We start from the raw sequence: 22,410 nt of genomic DNA, 5'->3' as shown, positions 1-22,410 counted from the left end.
TTAAATGAAATTTCATTCTTATTTTCTTAATGCATGTTATCTATCTTATTGTGACAAATGAATCAGATTTTGTGTGATTAAAAAAAAAACAAACAAAAAAAACATTCAAAATGTTTTAATTAAAATGTCAGAACTGGATAACTGATGTATGCTGGACTTCTCCAGTCCTTTTAGTCAGCTTAAACCGGTCACTGCAAGCTAACATTCATCTGCCTTCATTCTGGACTGAATCCCCCATATCAACAACTGATGCATAGAACCAAGTCTCTGTCCTGTATAGTATACGTTATTTTGATAATCCATTACACTCAGATGTTCATGATGGTGTTTTGTTGTGACCCCGCTACCTGATTTCTGATTCAGGTGAACCCAAAACCAGCCTAATTATTCATGGCTACCTTAAGACCAATAAGTAAATGTCCACATCTCTACTGGTCAGTCACATAGGTTCCTTTTTTATGCTGGGCCATATATCTCTTTTTATAGTATAACTCTCCCATAACCTGTTGGTGCCATTAGGTTAAATGGTGCTGCTGGCAGTATGTGCGCTATAGATACCAGCAGTAATAGACCAATATAAGGATACCATGCTCCGATATATTTCCGCAGGTCTTTTAATGTTACACAAACCAGCATATTCTCTTGCCCTGCCATGGGCTTTTCTTTTTGTTGTAGGAATCATAAATAAAGTTTGCGTTCCCGCCATACCTGTTTTCACTGATGCTGACAGTATTGTTATTACAGCATCTCATTTCAATACGTTCTTCTCCGATAACATGGACGACTGTTTACTGGAAAGTCAAGGTCTGTGTAAACTATACGAGTGGGAATCTCAATCTGTTTTGATGTGCATTAAAAATTGTGTTAGCTGCTACAGCAATGCACCTTTGATTGTAGTTCTCTGACAGGAATGCTAAATCTAGGTGCTTTTGTTGTCCTCTCACTCCTTGAAGATAGTGGCCTGTTGTGTCTTGACTGCTGGTCTGGAGGAAAATGTGATCGCATTCAGGTTTGAATCTGTTTTGTAAAGATGGGAAAACAATATAGATAGATATGAAAGGCTTCGTTTTCCAGAAAAGCCTGCTTTTTGTTTCTGCGGGTGAGTGCAGAGGTAGTTTAGGGAAATGCAAGAGTTTGTTCAAAGGTTTCTTTTCTCATGTGTTGAGTAGTGCCTTGACTATATTAGAGCTGCACAATAATGGTTAAATTACTAATACCAACTATTTAGAGATACATTTTCAAGATAGATAACCAGTGTTGGTTAATATTGCCTAATCATGAGAAGCAGAAATTGTAATCATACTTTAACCTTGATTAATCATGCAGCCGTATCATTTACAGAAGTTCTCAGAACAGTCAGGGTTTATTTGTTTCAGTTAGACTTCAGAGTAGCTGTTGACACATCTAATGTACATCAGGCCCTGTTTGACTGGATGTCTCTGTTGCGCTGTCACTTCTCTTTGACGGTTTCTCACAGGTCCTTCCTCTTCACCAGTTAATGGTGAAGTCAGAGCTTCCTTTGGTGCGCATGATGCCCTCTTAGGAAAGACTTTGCCTCTTTGAAGCAAACCCCTGAGGAGATCTGAAGATGGTGCTGTGCAGATTATTAACCATGGCTTACCCAAAGAACACTGCAAATGTCCTTTTCCCCCATTTTCTATAGTTTTTCACCATCTGTAATCATTTTTTAATACATTTAGTGATATTGTGAAACATCCGTGGGATGTTTGTCTTTCCCTTCTACCATATTTTTCATTTTATTGTGATTTTTTTTTTCAGCTGCAACAACAGGAAAAACATGAAAGTGTGGGTGGGAGAATATGTACTACAGGGAAATTAGGAAATAACCACACTTCCCATCAAGATGCATCTTTTTTTCTAATTGTATTGTACTGCTGTTTTCCAGTGGAAGTAGTGACAGATCTTTTCTTCCCTATTGTGACGTACATCTCAGTGAAATTGGTTATCAAAAAAAAAAAAAAAATGTTGAGGAATTGTTTCTATTCTTTTTGAATTTGAGATGTGGATGTTGCACTCAAATGAATGTAAGCTTGTAAGAAAGGGGCGGAGTTAAAGCAGACTAAATGATAGTAGACTGCCATACATCACCAAGAAGATGGTGTTTTCATTGGAAGATTGAGTTATGACATTTTATAAAAAAAAATAATTAAGCCTATACATGGACGATGTTACCAATAAGATCTGTAATAGGCATTTACAAAAATATGTAGTGCATTTTCATTTCATGTTGACTTTAAAACTAACCAGTGTCCCTCAGCACTATTGCTGGCACAAGTCCCACAGAATTCTGGCATATTGAAATCTTGCATGTTCATCATGCAGCTTTTTCCTTTGTGTACTACAAGCAAGGTACTCAAATTTTAAGGACGTCCCATTGCTATAAGCAACTGCTGAGATAATTTTACATGAGTTTCTATGGTATTTCTTTCAACAGTGCTGAGATTTAAAACCAAACAGGGCTTTCAGTACCCCTCGTGATTGGCTGTCTTGTCCCTGCTATGTCCGAGTGGTCAGCTGTACTGTCATGCAAGGGCCGCTCCGTCCTGCTCCACTCTGCTGCCTCCTCTGTGCTGTGTCCAAGCTGCTAATCAGTCGGCTGTCTGGCTGTGCCTACAAAGGATGTTTTTGGGTGTCCGGGTGATGCAGGAGAGCATCATAAACAGAAGCCGCCGGCCTCAGGGAACCCGGTGTGCAGGTTTGTTGGAAAGCAGCTGCTGTCAGACAGCTCACCCAACACTCATGCGTGTGTGTGTGTGTGTGCACGCTCTGTGAGGAGTGCTCACTCCCCAGGCACTGTGGCTGTGTGCATGTGATCTGTCAAATGCCCATCTTTACGAGGTGTAAAGTAAACCCAGTAGGTTGCGAATGTACACAGGGGGACATCAGATAATAAGTGTTGCCTTTGAATCTGTGCATAAGGTCTTGCATTTTGAAATAAAGCTTAAGAACCTATTTGAAAATGAACTACCATGTTAGCTAAGAAGTGGGGTCATTACAGCTCTTCAAGATAAATTTAATAAGCTCTTTAGATTCTGTTTCACACGTCTTCATCTAGAGTGTGTAAGTGTTAACGCTGAGTCACATTTTCCTGCAGTCTGAACATAGCCTAAGTGACTTCTTGAAAAAAGCATAGCATCTTACATACATAAAACTACTGAATAGTAGCGTAAACTCCTTTTTCACATTTTACTTCATAGAAGCATATTGATAATATTACATGCTGCAGTGCAGAATTACGCTCTGTTCTGAAACAATTTATGCTGTAAAGCTGTGTGAATTTTGTGAACGATCAACATGTGCACTTAAAAGAATATATGCAGGTTTCTTACCACAAATAAAAAAAGATTGTGAAACATGCCTAGGCCTAAAAAAAGAGAAATGGCTAATTTATTGTAACAAGTCTGCTTTTCCGTCTAACCGCAGACAGCACTAAGTCAGTATAGATGGAGTTGATTATATTTAGTAATCATGCAGTAAATGCAAATTATTTAACCATTTATTTTTTCACCCTAAATTCTGAATGTTAAATGTAATACTTTATACTCCAGTAATACTCATGCCTTTATTTTAAATTTGATAATATTTTTTTATTAAAATATATTTTTTTTAAATAGTAATTTTTCAATAGCATATTGGTTTTGAGAGCTTTTTTTCCCCTGGAAGTAGCACTAACTACTAAAATTTTAGAGACAACTGTTAACCAGTTTCTGTTAAGTCCAGCCTTACTGTACATTATATTAGAATTGGAAGTGCTTAACAATTATGAACAATTATTTGGGTTTTTATATTTTTACAGCACAGCTCATGCTTTGAAAATGCAGTTCACCATATATTTAAAACAGATAAGCTATAGCCTTGTCCCTGGTATTTTGTGTAAGCTGCTCTTTGTGTTAGATCAGTGACCTTGTACTCTCACCATCTTATAGTATTACTGGAAGAATATCTGACTTAATTTGTTTTGACCGCCTAGAAATGCTCCTCAGCTGGAATTTTAAGCTCCATCGCAGATCAACCACCTGACATCACAAACAGCCCCTAATCGTCACTGACCACCTGTTGCAGAGTAGTTATACCAATGATAACCATGTAGATGGTGTGATGGGCTTTTCGGGGTATGTGCGAAGTGGGTGAGGGGACCACATTGGCCTGCCTGGGCCAGTGATTTATTGGCCTTGTTTCATCAGGAGAGCCACATATTGATTAGAGTCCTGCTCCGTTTTGCTGCCATTTGTCTTGTCCCTCCCGAACTGGCTGGCAGACAGAAATGCTTATGCTGACTACCACTTCTTTCCCTCTCGCTCTTTCTCTTGATCTCTCTCTCTCATTGCACTTCAACTACCCATAATGAAAACGCAGCCAGCCGCACAAGGCTGAACCCTACATCCCATCAGAGTCAGGATAGGTGAGAGAAGACTGTGCAGAAAGCAGACCAGGCAATGGAAGTGCATGTGCAGATCTACCTGTAGTATCCCTCTGTTACCTTCCATGTATAATAGACAGGCTTTCAGAGGCTGATTGCCAAAGCGAGGGCGTTGGAGATGGAGCATCCGGGACTATCTCTAAAAGCAAGGCTGAATTCTCAGTTTGTCATTTTAAATAATTTACGTGGCTCGTTTTTAAAGTTCTCACAGCGTTTCTCCATTCCCAGCTGTATTTCGTCACCAAGGCTTGTGGACTTGAAATGCATTCCTGTCATCCATATATTTATAAAGCATCATCCTGAGATTCTCTGTGTTGTGCCCTAGCTACCAGCAATACCCCAAGAGCACTTGTGCAGCAATGTGAAGAGAATAATGAAAAGTGTAAGTCTGTGATAGGGAAACAGAAAGTGTGACTTAGTGTTTTTTGGTACTTTTGCTTCTGTAGGCAAAAAAGAGAGACTTTCCACTTATACCAGCGAAAGCAAAAGGATCTATTACACGGCCTTGATGCACACCCACACACACACTTGGAGTTGCCGGTTAAATAACGGGCTCTGATGAGAACTGGATGAGCCCACGCTGGAGCTTTCCCATCAGTCCACTGCAAGGACAGAAATGAATCTTTACTCAGCTCACCGGTGCCTGTGAGTGGAGCCGTGGCCCTGGAGCTCAAACAGCTTGCCACCTCAGCAACCTGAGTGCTTCGTAACGTATATTAGTTTGCTTTTGCTGTTACGCTCTTCGACAGAGCTAGCTTTTTCTCTGTCCCTTCAAACACAATTTGCTGTAATTAATTGAACGGTAATTACAGTCAGTGATGCTAAATGTATAGTGCTGGGATGCAGATTTCTTTCGATATGTCAGCATTTAGATGCAAATATCCAATGTTAAACAGTAGCTAGAACGACTCCCTCTTTCCCGTCACTCCTTTCTCTGCCCCTCCCCCCTTTCTCTCTCACTGGGATTAAAGCCACAGTGCAGTCAAACTGATTGGTTTATCCAAAGACGCAACGTGCAAAGGAGACATGATAGTACCTAAATTAAAGCCATGGTGCTATTGTCCTTCTGACATGTTAGTTAGAGAGAGTTCTCTATTGCATACATGCAATCTTTTGCACTATAGATTTAAAAGTAGTCATTTTGTAATGTTCTCATATATTTTCTTTTAGATGTGAGGATTTGAGATGTTGTCCTTAAGAAATTTTTTTTGAAACCTTTTTCTGGCTATACAATAATTCTTACCCATTACAAAGTGAATATTTTATTTGGCACATTATTTTTTTCAAATTAACTTGTGCATTCATTTTATTGTCTGTTTAATCTTATATATGTTAAAATGGTTTTGAATGAGTTAACCAGCTGGCAGAGCAGTTTAGTTTACCAGTGTTCAACCATTTTAGCTCAAGTGGGTCAGTTCCCAGTTTACTGCAATTGGATTTTTAATTAAGTATGTGTAAATTTATGCCATTATAGTATAGCATACAGCATAAGTCGCGTCTTCACTGAAATTACCCAGAACTATTGTACCAGGAACTTTTTTCCCTCCAGAACTGTTGCTTTCTGTGTTTCCACCAGAGTCTAAAGTACCCTGAAGATTAGGCAAATATAGTCTAGTGACTTAGGTCTGTGCCCGTTTCTCAATACAAAGTACGCAAATTTCTGACTGGCATCCTCGTTAGTTCGGACTTTGTGATATCAAACGGTATTGCCTCCTTTTTATTTCCATTTTAACATATTAATAGATTAATTAAAGACCAAAGATTACCTGTTAGATTTACCCAAAACTAATTATATTTGACGTTGAACCACTAAAGAGACATCAGAGCACATATGAGAAGGTCTAGCCAACGTGAGACTGCTCTAGAAGTATACATGAGCACTGAGCTCCCACTGATCGCGTGGAGCTGATGGTCTCCGAAATCGGTGAAACACATTTTTAAATAGGCGCTGTCTTTATGAATAAACTGAATATTTGAGTTTTAGAAAACTGCATTCTCACCCGAAATACTTTTAAAACTACGTTTCATTACACAAAGACAGTGATATTTTCAAAATTATATGAATAAATGTTTGTTAAAATCACAATGCTGCCTGAACTCAACCGAATCAGCATGCTCAGTACCCAAGTCCCGCCCCGAAAGTTTTGGGCCTTTGAAAAAGTACTACCTTGGGAGCAGGGACTTTCTGAGGGGCAATTTTTTACCCAGAAATTTATTTAGGTCCAGGTTCCTGCGGTGGAAACACACCGAGTACCAGCCCAAAGTGCCTAGTTCCTGGGTAAAGTTCCAGTGGTGGATCAACTTTATGATTTCAGTAGTTTAATTAATTTCATAATATCATTATCATTTTGTCTTGTCAATATTATTGTTTTCTGAAAATTCTGCCATTAATAGGGTATTTTGGGCAGATGAGCAGATTAAAATATTCACTCCACGAGTATCTACTGTAAGCTGCTTCAGAGTTCCTGTTGCCAGTACAAATGCAATCAGTAGAGCCGTGTAGATCAGTCTGCAATAACATGTTGTCTCCTTTTTTTGGACATTCGGCTTGTTCTTTTAGTAAAGAATATTATCGCTAATATTCAATATATTGCCCAGCCCTATTGCAGACCAAGTTGAAAAGCGTGTTTCATATCTCTTGTAAATTGTACTTAAATACAACATGAAACTGCATTCACAGCTCCTTTACCTTCGAGAATATTCAGAGGCAAATAGTGAGGAACAGGACTTTTGATTAGATCAATATCGATATGCTGATACATGTATGGGACAATTCACACTGTCAGAGTTTTTTCTTGTTAATGATTGGCTGACTGTACATTTTTAATGCTTATTACATGACTACAAAAAGAGATTAGTAAGTGAATAGGAAAGGATGTGTGTAGAGAACTAGCAGTACAAGAGAATGAAACTAACTTATAATAGAATCAGTCATTATACACAAATATTTAACTGCAAATCATCTCACAACTGACCAATCAGATTCAAATAGTTGAAGGAGAATAGTAATACAGTAATGTTTTTAGTACCTAATTTCCCCCACCTGTGGGACCTGATAAATCATTTACTACAAGGTACATTAAAAAAAGTAAATGGTCTTAAAGTTTGCTTTCATGTGGTCTTTGAAGTGTAATAATGTGTGTAATGATGATTAATGAATGTAATGATGACGGTTATCTCAGTTAAGTTAATAAACAAGTTTCCAGCCTCACTGACAGCAAGCTGTCATCACAAGTCACATTCTCTTTGTGCAGACAACAGCACAATGGCTTCCTGTTGTTTTCTCTCCCTCAGCTTTTCCTTAAACTTTCACCTTTCTCACATCCCTCCGTAATCTCACATGTCTCTGCAGATTCGGTCTGAGAACTGGGCTTGAGCCAAGCAACTTGCTTTTTCACTTGCAGTTCAGAGCAAGAACAGGCTTGTCTTCGGTGAGCGTTTGGGAACACTTCTTTATATAATTTACGTCAAAAAGTGAAACCAAAATAAAAAGCCATCAGCATTCTCATCACTTGCTGAAAGCCATCAGTGAAAACTCATCTCACACATCATTTGATCTTGCGACTTGCAGAATCCCCGGATGTAGTTTAGTTACTTTCTTTTTCTGCATCTGTCCTTTTCTCATCTCTCTCTGTTAGTGAGGCCATGTTAATATAGGCCAGGCCACAGTACAGAGTGTCTACTGCTGCACCGCTGCTCACACTTCTCTCACTACCAGTCTTCACTTCAGCGTGTCGTGATGCTATTAATATCCTCCTGGTGCCACCCTGTATTCTGCACATGATGGAGAATAAAAGACTTGGGAGTCAAGGCATTGTGGGATCTGCTGTACTCCATGGCGACTACTACCAGTGTAAAATGTGATGAATGAAGGATGGTGGTTAAGCCTTTTATTCAGGTTTATTACCTGGTAATGCGCAGAACGTGCAGAAGCAGCAGCTGAAGTCCTAATGAAAGGCTGAAGATGTTGATATTACTTGATGTATTTCATTTTTTGTCCATGAAAGCTCAATCTAAATCCGATCTAAATGATGTTCTGTAACAGACACATTTTTGTTTATTTAATTTAGCTATGCAAATGTAGGCTTGATGTCGAAATAATGTTGGCTATGTTTTGTGGGAACTCTGCTCTGCCTTGCGTAACTTCAGTGTAACTGTAGCCAGACAGCTTTTTTTATTTGGCTTTAAGCTTGAGCGTTTTACTTTTGTAAAGCGCAGAACCGGCACCGTGAGTGCTGCCCACATCATTTATTACAGTTCAGAGATGCAGGAACCTACACATGTCCAATGATCTTTTGATACAGTTGTCCTATGTGAAAAAAGTGTGCGACTTTCTTCTAGGGCACTGGTAAATTTTGTTCCGAATTCTGCCCCTGGCATTTTAAACATGTCAGCTTTATTGAAATTTTATGAATGACTCATGAGAGTTTTGATAGTATCAGTGAGAGTGAAAGAAAAAAAAAACTATCATGTGTACCATCATTTACACCATTAGTTTAATATATAATATTATGTTGTTATATTATGTTATATTATATTACATTATACTATTTTTTGTGATTATTTAAATTATTATTTTATATTATTAAATGCCAGTGCAACTCAGAAAACAGATAATTTCTGTTTTATTATGTTATGTTGTGTTATGTCAATTTGTATATATTCCAGCTATTGTCCTAACATTTGATTATTATTATTTTTTAAATAATGAAGTGGAATTAAATAGTTTTAAAATACATGTTAAATGATAAATGTAATATAGATTTAAAATAAAAACAATATACTGTAAATGTAAGATGTTTTTCTGTAAAGCAGATTTGAAACAATGTATTTTAAAGAGCATTTGAAATTGGAATTGTGAAGCCATTATTGATCCTTACGACTAATTCCTGTTGGTTTTAGGAGTTAACTAACTCCGTTCTGCCCAATGAGAGTGGTTTGGATTTCTAAAAACATGCCCTTTTGGACCCGCTCAACTTCGCCCTGCTGTTAGCATCAGGTTATGAGCTGAGAGCAGTGAGTGGGTGTAGTATGGTTTAATACAGCCTTCACAAAGCCCCTTACACTTTACTCCAAGTCTCTAAATCCGAGCAGTTATTTTAAGCGTTCAGTTCACTTTTTCTTCCCCCCCCATGTGAGTGCTCTTAATTACTAGGTCCTTTTTCAGTGTAGCAACAGTCTTGTTCCTTTGGCAACCAGTGTCTCCCTCTGTCAGCGTTTGGCCGCTCAGAAATAGCATCCTTGCAATTTTGAATATTCAAATTAGTATGCAAAGTCAGTAGTAGACCATTTGTTTTACCATTTGTTTGCGGCTGCTACTACAGGAGTGGGCTGGTCACGTGTAGCATCTGCCCAGATCAGCCCTGGGCCACGAGATCTCTGCTGACATCTTCTTTCAGGAGTATTTAGAAGCTCATTGTTCACACAGTCATTCACACTCGACTTGAGCCTGTTCTTCTGCTTTTAAGCTGTCACTGTCACTATGATGTCTTGCCTTCTTGCCCTATTTTCTAGTATAGATTGCCTGCTTTTCTGAATGTCAGTGGTGGGATAGCACTGTAAATAAGCCACTTTGTTTGTCATGTTGCTTGTCTTGTGTTTTTATGTAATTCAGGGAATCTGGTTCGTATAGGTTTTCAGAAAAGGTGAAGAACCTGGGCGTTTATAAGATGACCCAATTGAAATGCAAAAAGTACATCCACTCAGGCAAGTGAATGAGGAAGTGCACTGTATGGAAATCGTCTTTTCAGTGAAACAAATTCTTGCCTTGTCACCTTCTGTAAAACCCAAAATTAAAACTCAAAATGAAATGTCCTTTTTATAATTTACCTTGCTTACACTAAGAGGCTTCTGATGAGAAGCCTCCCTGTAATATGCTTCATGAAGGTGTGTTACAATAATGCGTATTACTTTGTACCAAAAAGTAAAATTTTTTTAGTCTGATAGCCAAAAAGTTCAGTTGTGGTTATAAGACCGTAGAAACCTCTTTCAACAAGTTTCAGATCTCCCATGTGTAGGGTTGGTAATCATTAGAAAATTTCCGGTTCCGATTCCGGTTCCATTTAAATGATTGTTTTTTTACTATTTTACCTTCACTGAATGTAGTGTTGCTGGAAGCTAGTAAGTAATGTTGAGTAATGCTAGTCCATCAAACAGCATGTGCTTCAAAGTTGATGTTTTTTACAGTATCAATAACATTTAGCTTTTCAAGCATGAATAAGCTGGTTGGCCAAATAGTCCCTTGAGGGCTGAGACACTTGTTCAATTCCCTAAATTAATGAAATATAAACTGTTATACTTCTTACCATGTATGCACACTCCGTAAAGCCACGCATGTACAGTCGTGGGAAACGTGTCAAAGACACAATGCGGTGTGGAGAGTCTGTGGAGTGTGCGTCATTGGAAACAATGTGCTCAGTTATTAAAGAGGCAGGCTGGCGTTTCTGTTATTTGGTTTGTGACCTGCTTTACGAGAAACGGCGAATTATCAGAACACACACTTGGTCACGTGTCGCACCAGAACTGTTTTCGGAACCGAAACTTAGAAATTGCTCACGGATCCGGTTCTTTTAAAAAAAAAAACAGAACCGGTTCTGGGTTCCCAACCCTACCCATGTGCCTTCATGCGGACTGTAAGTGTGATGTCAGCGCAGCAGTTATCTCTTCAGTCTGAAGCTTTTAACTGGTTTCTTGCACTATCCCTTCTCAAGGGCAGTCGACTCGTGGTAGATTTACAGCTGGGGCTGTACTCTTTCCATTTACTTAATTATTAATTAAACTCAGAGGGTGTCCAAACTGCGGCTCGCTGCCTGTTCCGATGCGGCCTGGAGGATGTTTTAAAAATAGAACAGATTTTGGCTCGCTGTTGTGAAATTATATGCATTTCTGAACACTGTATCTGTCACATACAGCCAAATCGAAGCGCTTCACCTCTGCAAGTACGTTCTTCACAGTTGCCATCGCACATTCTCGGCCCAACGTGATTCTGTTCTGTAGTACAAACACTTGAGAATGTGTATTATGCAAAGTGCTATATGTGTTGCTTGCCTGTGTAGAAGTCTTTGCCATAATGCTGTGGTCTTGTGGGTGTTTGCTAAGGTCTTCATAGTGGTTTTTAGCAGGTTGCTATGCAGTTAAGAGTGTGGCTGGTTGCTAGGTAGTTGCCTGCTGGTCCAAGTCAAGCAGAGCCTACCTCCAAATTCTCATGTTTTCCTCATTTTGGTGAATAGATATGACACATTCATCGTTTTGATATCTGCCAGGCAAAAATCATGGATCAAGTTGCTTAGATAAGTAATACAACAGCCGTACGATTTGAGGTATTTTTAATTTCTGTAATATTTACCAGACTTAAATATTTAGGTGTTTAAATCCCTAAGTATTAGCAGTCGTAATAGTGATGCTTGCCTTAGCAAGTGCTGCTAATTATAACTGAAGCATGCCTTTCTGCTGAACACAGAGTGAAATGATATGATTTACAGCAATCAATTGTTAATTCAGCTGTTATTGCATGCACCGCAGTGTGGTGGATAGAGGTCATGCTATCACTCTTTCATCTTTCGATCCACTCTTTATTTACTGCTGAGAAACACTGAACGTGAGGTGCAACAGCTTAGGGTTCAGGAAGTGTATTTATTAGTGATATATCACAGACCATTTCTCCTCCCATTGCTCAACAGCAATGCAATCAATCATTTGCTGAGAGAGTTACTCCATCAGAAGCTGACTCTGTGTTTTTGTGCAACTTTAAAACGTTTCATCAGAATATTCATTACAGTTCCAGGTGCCTGGGCGGCAGGAGCAGCTCAGCTTGGCAATTTTGTCAGGAAGCCTCATTTGTTTTACCTGGAAATAAAATATAAAGCCTTAAAAGCAAAAATAGGCGTGGAAATCATGAGCCATGACTGTGCAATCTTTGCATTGTCCATTTATCAAAGGTAGCTTTGTGTGAAAATGCAGACTATTAAACACACACACATTTACTTAATAATAATTAAAATAAATTTGAATGTGACTTAATGGTTAAATGTGGTCTAAGCAAATGCCTTTTGTCGGTCTTTTTACAAATGCCCATATGTCAAACTTTCCTTAAGTTAATTGCTGAATGTTAATAATTGTTTAAAATAATTTTTGTTTCATCAACTGAATGATCTTGACTTGTTTGATTTGAAAGCATATTTCAAATTCATTGTGTTCTCTCTCTCTCTCATGTTAAGGCATTTTCAATGGGGTTCCTCTTCTTTCATTGAAAGTCCAGGTAACTGAACCTTAAAAGATCCAAAAAGCATTGTAAAACGAATGCGTATGAATTGAGTAACTTTTTAAGTCTTGTAAAAAGATATGATCGCTTGATATGATAAAATTTTATTTTTTAGTAATTTAAATATATACACTAATCAGCACATTAACACATTATATTCAGAAAACATGGACGCTTGTGTGTGTTTCGGGTTTGGAACAACATGAAGGTCAATAATTGAGAGAATGTTCATTTTTGGATGAGCTATCTGCTTAATTTCCTCTTTTTGCAGCTATGTAAAGATTTTTTAAAAGATAATTTTTTTTATGATCAAACAAAAAATAGCAATAAATTTAGGGATGCACCGAAATTTCGGCCACCGAAAATTTTCGGCCGAAAATGGCCTTTTCGGTTTTCGGCCGATAGACTTTTATCACCGAAACAACACGGCCGAAATGTTGTGATGACGCAAACAGAAACCGCGACGTGCACCTGCATAGCAAAGACCACGAGCTCCCCGCGACATTCACTTAACACCAGTGAGAACATTCTCTTCGTATTCCTTTATTCGCAGCACTAAAACGTCTCCTAACAAAGAGATTAAGACGGACCACGAAGTAAAAACAAATAAAAGTACAGTCTTATAGAGTCTGTTAGCACACGTCTCACTGAGATCTTTTCGGATCCTCTGCACTTCATCGCGAATGTGCTTGATCCGCGTTATAAAGACCATTACTTGGATGCGGAAATAAGTCAGCGCGCACGAGAAATGATCAAGGCCGCGCTGGATGAACCCGCGTGGAGACGGAGAAGCGCCAAGTGCAGGAGACAGATCAGAGCGCAGAAAAAAAGACTGGTCTCTGCACCAGATGAGTGGCATGCACCATCGTTGTCTGATATGTTCAGTGGAATTCTGCAAGAAAGTGCCTCAAATAATAATAATACGTTGGCTATTTTGTTCTTATACACACACACAAACATATATACATGTATAATATCAGATTGTAGCCATATTTATGCTAGATTTTCTGCTAGATTTCTGCTTTAATTTGATAAAAATGTTCATTTATGCCCTGGCCCTATTTAAATACACTCTCTCAAATATTTCTCAAATGTCAGGCAGATGAGAAGCTCAACTGCTCAACAGCTAGATGGTTATCTGTCTGAAGTCCCTATCCCCAGAAGTGATAACAGTCTTGTCAACTGGAGAAGTGATGCACTTTCTAGTCCTACATAGAAAAATTTCAAATGCACTTCACCTAAATGCACTTTGTTTTTATGAGAGAACTGTTCATTTTAAAAACCTTTCTGCAGCCAGTAGGCCTGTACATTATTATTAAATATACACATGAGTGGGATAAATTTTTAGTTTGAATTTAATTTTATACTGTGCATTGTTGCAATGTGCTTAATAAATATTTACATCATTTGTAATTATGTATTTTTATGTTTTTTTTATGTTATGTAATTGTAATTATCTTTGAAACTTTAATATTAATTTATGCAATTGCAATGTCTTAATTTTAGTAAAGTTAGTACACGGTCATAGCAATAAATGCAATGGTACTAATAATTGGCATAATTTATTTCGGGGTTTCGGTTTCGGTTTTCGGCCTTGGTTTTCTCTTTTTCAGTTTTCGGTTTCGGCCAAGAATTTTCATTTCGGTGCATCCCTAAATAAATTAGTTTGAAGTGACATGAACAAGTGTAAACATTGAACCAGTTTTCATTTATTGAGGAACGGCTCCTCTTATAAGGTGAACTAGGCAGTTGTCTGCAGTCATAGCACGCTCCTGCTTTCTTCTGATGTGAGTGTTGGGCTCAAACACATGGTGAGCCGTCTGCATCTGAGCAAGTGGTCAGCAGCTGTAATGCTGGCACAGTCTGAATGCTGCTTTATGTTTCCATTGAAATCACAGCATGCTGAGACCACTGCTGTGCTTTACTTGAATCCATGTAAACTTGATGTCTTTAAAGTCTAATTTGATATAGTAATGATATGCTTTACTCAATCCCCTAACGTCATGTTTATTCTGTGGCAGCTGCGTCGGTTCTTGAACGAGCAAACAGTGTTTGCGTTATTGATCCTTCACTGCTTTAGACAGTAGCAGAGAGTGGGGTAAGCTGTGCCACGTTTTATTGACTTGACCTCTAGTCAAGGAGAACTGAGAAAGAATCCCTCAGATACTTTAATGAAAATTGTTGTTGACAAGACTAATATGATGATATTTCCTGCATTTGGATGCAAAGCTCACTTTTGGTTGAGCCACTGGCATGTTCTAACGCACCGCTACCATTTTGGGAAAATAAATGAACAAACAAGATTGTAGAAGTACTTCTTAGCTTACTTTTAGATCTGAATACATTTGTTTTAACAACTCATTTTGTCTACTTCATAGGAACATTTATCCAACAATTTATTTAAACCATTTCTAGCATAAAATGTTTTCAGTTTCCATATCCTATATTACATCTTTCCCTATAGACCCCTTTTGCGCGGACATCACAGGTACGTCACGGCGCTAGCTGGAGGCAAAACAAACGGAAAACTGGAGGCGGCTGATACAAACCAACACAGGGTCGGCTACACAAGGAGCTTAAAATATCGTCTTGTTGTGTTGTTGGTTGCCAGAATCGACGGAGAACAGGCAATTTGAAATTAAAAAATGAAACTAATTGATATCTTGTTGCTCATCTCATATCATAGCTAACACAACAACATCACTAACACAACATCATGTTAGATAGCATAACTGTTAACAACAAAAGTGCTTTTTCCATTTTAATTCAATATGAAATGTGATCTTTCTAATCTGATATTAGCTACTCAACCAGCCATGCAAGTGCAGTTCGTCGTCAAGATGTAGTTGTTTCCTCTGTTTACAATGACTCAAGCCTGATACATGGTCGTCTTCTGTCCTTGGCGCTGGCTAGGCAAAACTTCGGATCGTACAACACAAAACTCGTCTGTTATATCTTTGTATTTTAAGTCTTGTACGTGACCATTCAGTACGTAGTTATACGCGTCTAAGGATTTATACGCTCGGTTTCTCTATCAGGTAAGTGTTGATGTCAAGCCACTCAATCGGAGGTAACGTTAATCCTGTCAGATCGTCCATCCAATGAGTGATTGTGTACGGGTCGACCAGTCTGGTTCCGTCCGTTAAAGTTAACTTTTTCAAATAACTATCGCGGTCCCGGACAGTGAGTTACCTTAAATATTCAGATAAAGCAGATATATTCAGATTTTATCCAGCCATTGTTAAAAAAAACAAGCTAAGAAAACTCGCTAACTACCGTTTGTTCAAGTGTTGAGGGGAATCTTTCTACCTCCAGCTAATCCCCGCCCACACAAATACGTCACCTTGTTTACCAACTGTAAAAGGGTCTATTATATAAAAGGTGAAAAACTGTATGTGAGATAAGTAGAATATACGAATTCATAGTATTAAGAAATATTAAAATAAAAAACAGCAGGCGAAAAGTACCTAGGTCTACTTCTGCTAAGATTTTGGCTCATTCTAATCATGATGCCAAAATTTTGACTTTGATATGATCCGTGACTGAAATATTTAAATACTTCTACTGGACTGATACCAAGACAAAAACATTAAAACCACAGGAAGAGTATTTGAATAAGCTAAAAGGATAAGAGGGCATGAGCTAGGGAAATATGACTAAAATCACATAGATTCAATTGTCAAACAGAAGGACGTCTATAGTAAAACTAAGACACAAATGAAATAAACAGTGTTTTTAGGTACAATAGGTCCATTTAACAGTAGCATTCAAGTAAAAGATAATACAGAAACTGGTTAAAGTAATCAAAATGTAAAAGTAAAGCACTGCATGGTCTCCATTGTTTGGCCTTGAATAAGCAGTTTTGAAAGAGTGTCACCAGAATCTAGCATTTTGAAAATGCAGCGGGGCCCTATATTCTGACCCTCATTATGTTTAACACTGAACTCTGTTGCCAGTTCAATGGTGTTTTTCTTATCTATCCTGTCCCCTGGCTTTTTTTCTTCTTGTGCTGTCTTTGTGTAAACCGTTATGTTTTTAGTTTTTTTGTATTCTCTTTACTCTCTGTGTCTGTTCTTACAGTTTTCCAGAATGATGCTGCTCTTGTGTTCTGTCTGTAGTTGTGTAACTAAGAATTATTCTGCGACCTGTCAGTGTTTGCTTAGCAGGTAACCTTGAGACTGCGCTGTAACGTTGATCCTGTGGTTAATGACTCCCAATGAGAAAAACACACGAGAAGATGAGCAATGCTCACGGACCTGCACTTTTAACCCAGCAGAGTAATCAATAACCATCAGAACTGAACTTTTACACAGATTCAGTGCATTTTCCACCATAATCAGTCAATGGATCAGCTTCCTGAAAACAGTTTCATTTTTCAGAACAACTAAGTATTCCTTTAGTGGTGTGAAAATAATTAACTGAGAGGCCTCGTTGATTGATTTGTCCGAGTCCGAGACACTGTGGAGCCAGTTCACTCAACATTTGCCTGTGACAGAGCTGTGGGTCTCTTCTTCATGTACCATATGTGATGTAGTGCTGCTCCATGAATATTTAAAACGTTATTGTTGTTCTTTCCTGGGAAACTCATTTGTGTGCAAATGAGGCTCATTGTAGAATTGTATAGAATATAGTATTGCAGATTCATAATTTCAGCATTTGTAATTCTATCATTCAGAATGATTCATGAATCTGTCTCATACTCACGCGTTATCAGTTATATAAATTAATGCTCATAATAGTCATAAAAGTGAATATAGGAGTTTTTTTTAAATACATTTTTATAAAAAAAAATGTTAATCAAAACATTATTCGTATCTAAACCAGAATGGTTCATTTCTAGTAAATGAGTGCTTATTTAAAAAGGGATGTTTGTGTACATTTTCCTGTGATCATGACACTGGCTTATTCTAGCTTGGAATTTTTTTTTTTTTTTGACACTTTTTTTTTTTTTTCCCCATTTAATTTTAAGATCCTGTCTAGAAATCTTTTCGTGCACTGTCTTTCAGCCATTGTCTGGGTACATTTTTATGACACTGCTTCCCTGAAATAGCCTCTTTTTTGTGCCATTACCATTTGCAAAATTCCTGCAGGTGTTAAACCTCACAGACAGCGTGAAAATAATCATCATCAGTGGAGTCATTCAGTGGATTCCCTCCCAAAGGCCTCTTTTCCTTCTTCCTAACCCTTCGCCAGACTGTAGTTGATGTATAACTAATGAAACGAAGAGACCGTATCTGAGCAAGCATCTAACCTGAAGGACCTCACTAAATCATTCACTTTTTACAGCGCATTTTGACCTTTCTGTGAAACGCTGAAACTGCAGCCCTCACACAAGCATCGTCCCGGCCCTGATACCCTTATAATTCGGTTTAGATTTAACACAGCTCCACGTCTGTTTGTTTTGTTTTTCCCGAAGCTCTGCGCTGTGTTCCTTTTACACCGGGTGGCATTTGGAGGTGGATTCAATCCCCTGAGCTCTGGAACCATTGCCATTTCCTCTCCCCTCACACCTGCCCCTCCCCTCTCCATTTGGTCCAGCCTGTTTCATCCGGGACCAGGGAACGCACCGCATGCTACACTGATGTGTGAACAGCCGTCACGCTTCACAAAAATTTACGTAATCCCAGTCTCTTCCCAACCATCGAGCCAGAATATACAGATTGCGCTGCCATGTACATTTTCAAAAAAAGCTGAATCGAGGGCATATCCAGTGGGAGACGACAAGATGATGCAGATGAAACATGTTTTAAATAGCTGTCTCCTCTGACTCCGAGTGCAGATGTGGATGAGAGTGACTTGTATGCTGAAGATTTGCATCTAGTTTGCAGTAGATACACATAAGCCTCTTGTTCCTCGATGCCCCGAGTGAGGGACGTGAGTTATCGCGCACCACTGATGCATACTGATACGCTGTGATTGAGTTTTCAGGTGATGAATACACTGATGCGAGCGATTAGGGCAGATATGCGACACACAGGATCAGCGTGTTATCTGATACACACCGTACACAAGTCCTGTCAGCGAGGAGCTGAACATTACCGGACAGGTTGTGACAGCACTACTATACCTACCATCCCTCTACCTGATGGGGCGGAGGTGTGGAACAGATGAACCGAGGCCCCCGATGGAGGGGGGCTCAGCACACACTCACACACTGCATTAAACCCTCAAATTCGGTCTCTCAATGCATTCTGAATCATTCACACCAGCAGTTGTGGTACTGCCGCTCACACTGTCCTGGGAAACACTGAGGGGGAGGGGGGCGAGAAAGAGAGTGGGCGGCGGGTGGGGTTGAAGTGTGATGCTGAAAGCCTGCTGAGACGTGGTGACAGCATATGTTGTCTTCATAGAGACCCTCAGTGAAAGAGAAATGGTGGTGTGTGTGTGAGAGTGACTAACTAAAAGTAGCATTTTTAAGATGCCTCTGAACTCTGCATTATCGACTGTGCTCGGTTTAAAAAAAAAAAAAAAGCTATATTGTCCATTGTTTTTTGAGTTCCCCTGCTTGCTGTTATGTCATTATTGTTAATTATTTCTTGTGTTGTGATGTTTTTTTCAAATTTACATTACAGTCCTGACTTACATGTATGCCATCCAAAACGTCTTGATTCATTCCACTGATACATTTGGTCCAAAATGACCCTCTCTCATTTGTAGCAAGGGAAAGTCTTGATTCATTGTAGTGAATGGGGTTGTTTTAAATGGTTCTATCTCCCTCTCTCTCTCTGTCTCATATGTATCACTCTAAAGTCCAGCTGCAGAGATCTTGCTTCCTTGCTGTCTATCAGCGTGTATGTTTTATGTCAACATTTCCTCTGGTAATCCCATGCTTACACTGCTTCGAGTCAAGTTGTTTCCCCTTTTCACTCTACAGAAATGTCCCGAGTCACTAACTTGACCACAGGGGAAACTCACAGACCTGTTACAGTGTTTCTTAGGGATTTTTTTTACAGTGGGCGAGCAACTGCAATCCCTCTGCCAAACACTACATACAAAACAAAAATCTGTATCTTTAACTACATTCTCTCACAAATTTGCAGTCAGGGAGTCATTTAACTTAAATTCAGTAACTTTAATTTGTTATAAGCAGTCTTTTTGACTGATTTATTAATCTGAATTTTTTTGTGTGTGTTGCTGCATTAAGAAAGGCATGTTTTCTGTCAATTATCTTTTTATTATTTTGTGGTACGCACTGTTTTATCTCATTACATTCAGTTCTGATAATCTCCCAACCCAGGTTTTCTTTTGCAGTGGAGCTTTAGATTCAGCATCTTCACTGTGTCTCTGCTGAATAGCAGTGCAGGAAACACTAAATTCTGTTCAGTGACTACATTTCCGAGTAACTGCCCCAGCTACACCCTGACTGTTTTTTTACACAACAATACCTAAATACTTCCAGTGCTGTGTGAAAATGACCACACATCCTCTGATCCCACATGTTATCTAGTAAAAAAAAAAAAAAGAATAACTCATGTGATTGCATTCAGCCTTAAGAGTGAGATCTTAAAACTGTCAAAAAATAAGTCTCAGGAGCTTGAACACACTTGGACCCACCGAACCTTTGTTATACTTGGCTGTGTCTCAGTAAATTTGGAGCTGTGCTAAAGCATGTGCTGTAAAGCTGAAAGTACACATCTCAGACCTTTAGTTATTATACTTTAGGGGTTGTTTATTTTTTCCTCTTTTTATATATATATAGCAAATATTTTAATTGACCCTTACAAAAAAAAAAACGTGTGTGTATAAATAAATACATTAATAAATAAAACAGTAAAAGGTAATCAAAATAGTAATTCAAATATAAAAAAGGTGCAAAAGCATTAACTATTCCAAAGGTACAAGTATTTAGGGCAATGGTCCAACATATAGTGCCATTGCGCAATTGGTGTCCCGAGTTTGAATCCTGGCTCAGGGACATCTCCCCCGATCCTGCCCCCCACCTTCTCCCTCTTCACTTCCTGTCATCTCTATGCTGTCCTATAACAACAAAAACTGTACCTTTTTTTTTTTTTCTCCTGAAAGTGCAGTATAAACCGCTATATAATGTTACCATGCTGACATTTAAGCCAAAAGATGTCACAACAATTCTATGACCTAGTGTCAAGGCTGTGTTGTTTTAACTGTTCATGAGAATGATCTCTTTCTCTCTCTCTCTCTCTCTCTCTCTCTCTCTCTCTCTCTCTCACTCTCTTTTCCTGTTTCTCCTTGTGTCCATGTAGTGTGGAGGAGATGAGAATCGAGTGGACAGCAGGACAATCTATGTAGGACATCGGCCATGTCCAGACACAGAGGCCTTCATCCCCTCTAAATTCTGTGACAACAGGATTGTGTCCTCCAAGGTAACTTCTGGTTTTTGTTATACTTCACCTCATCACGAATCTGAAAGCACGAACTGGGCCATTGCTTAACCTCCCTGTTGTGTAATCAGATCACACAGAGCCTGTTTGTAATTTTCTTTAGCTCGTAATTAGCAAGTGTTGTTTTATGCCATGGCAACTGCACTGCAGCATTAACACGTAAGAGATGTGTGTTAGCAGCAGCATGTGGAGAGTATGGCATCTCTCGAGTCCTGGTGTTCAGCCACCTGTTCCTCCAGGTGTGAAGAGACTGTTGGGACCCTTCTACTTAGAAAGTCCTTCCCATTTTCTCTTTTTTCCTGTGCTCTTTCATAATTAGTTCTTCACAAACTGATCTTAGCACCCCCCTTCCACCCCACGAAACTCCCTAATTTGCCTGTCAGAGCAGTGCTTAAGATCCGGCTGATAAATACATAGTTGCAATTAATGCTCAAGTGTTCGGGGTGGTTGACTCTGCCCCCCCTTACTCTTGTGGGACTTCCTGAATCTCATCATTCAGTCGATAGATGAGGAGTATTTTAAGATACAAAAGGAAGAAACAAGGGAGTAAGATGTAATAGATTTATCAGACCTGTGGTTGTGCTGTGGTATCCGGTGATCAGTTCCTCTCTTGCATGAGGATCGAAACACTCTTTAATTACCTGCACTGAGATGTTTACACTTCTCTATGCAACCACTTTGCATCTTCCCCCTTCAAACTTAGCATAACCTTTTCTCCATGGTATCCATGGGATCCCATTTTTTCCTCTAAAATTGGTCCAGACCTGCCACAAATTCTCGAGTTCACCCCGGTATAACATCTGCTGTTAGAAATGACAATGTATTCCCTTTTATCTTATTGCAGGTGCCACAAACTGCACTCTTTCACTTTCTTCACCCATGGTGATCCATTATTTAGCAGTGATGGTTATATTAGGTGGCAATAGCGGTCCACATTCCAGTTATTTTTCTGTCTCTTTTTCTTTTTTTTATCTCCTCTCCAACATTATTCAGTCAGTATTTGCATTTATTTTCAGTTGTATAGCTGAGTTTTTGGCATATTGGACATTTGAAATTCAACACAAAAGAGTGAATTTTTAGTGTATTATATTTTATGGAATAATACAGCTTTATATATATATTTTTTTACGATATTACACATGTATTATGAATTTCTGTTAAATATTATTGTGTATGTATGTATGTGTGTGTATATATATATATAGTGCCTTGAAAAGGTTTTTGCCCCCTTATTTATCCTTACAACTTGGATAGGTGACAAATTATTTGTCAGGGAGTGTAGGAACAACAAATAATGACTTCATTTGGAATCAAAAGTGGCTTATATGAAAGGCAAAGGCCATTAGATTACG

The 22,410-nt window shown here is 38.7% G+C and overlaps 1 protein-coding gene across 4 annotated transcripts in view; it reads left to right on the top strand.

Moving 5' to 3' along the window:
- Positions 1–22,410, top strand: part of atp11c (ATPase phospholipid transporting 11C) — a 72,433-nt gene that overhangs the window by 2,157 nt on the left and 47,866 nt on the right. For all 4 annotated transcript variants that reach the window (XM_052575302.1, XM_052575303.1, XM_052575301.1 and 1 more), the window contains exon 2: positions 20,921–21,040. In XM_052575302.1, the coding sequence (XP_052431262.1) occupies positions 20,921–21,040 (120 nt within the window). The remainder of the gene's footprint in view (positions 1–20,920; positions 21,041–22,410) is intronic.

The sequence above is a fragment of the Carassius gibelio genome, chromosome B14 (genome assembly GCF_023724105.1).
Source record: "Carassius gibelio isolate Cgi1373 ecotype wild population from Czech Republic chromosome B14, carGib1.2-hapl.c, whole genome shotgun sequence".
Lineage (NCBI taxonomy): Eukaryota > Metazoa > Chordata > Actinopteri > Cypriniformes > Cyprinidae > Carassius > Carassius gibelio.
The sequence above is the reverse complement of the archived record's forward strand: the minus strand, read 5'-3'. Positions and strand labels throughout refer to the sequence as shown.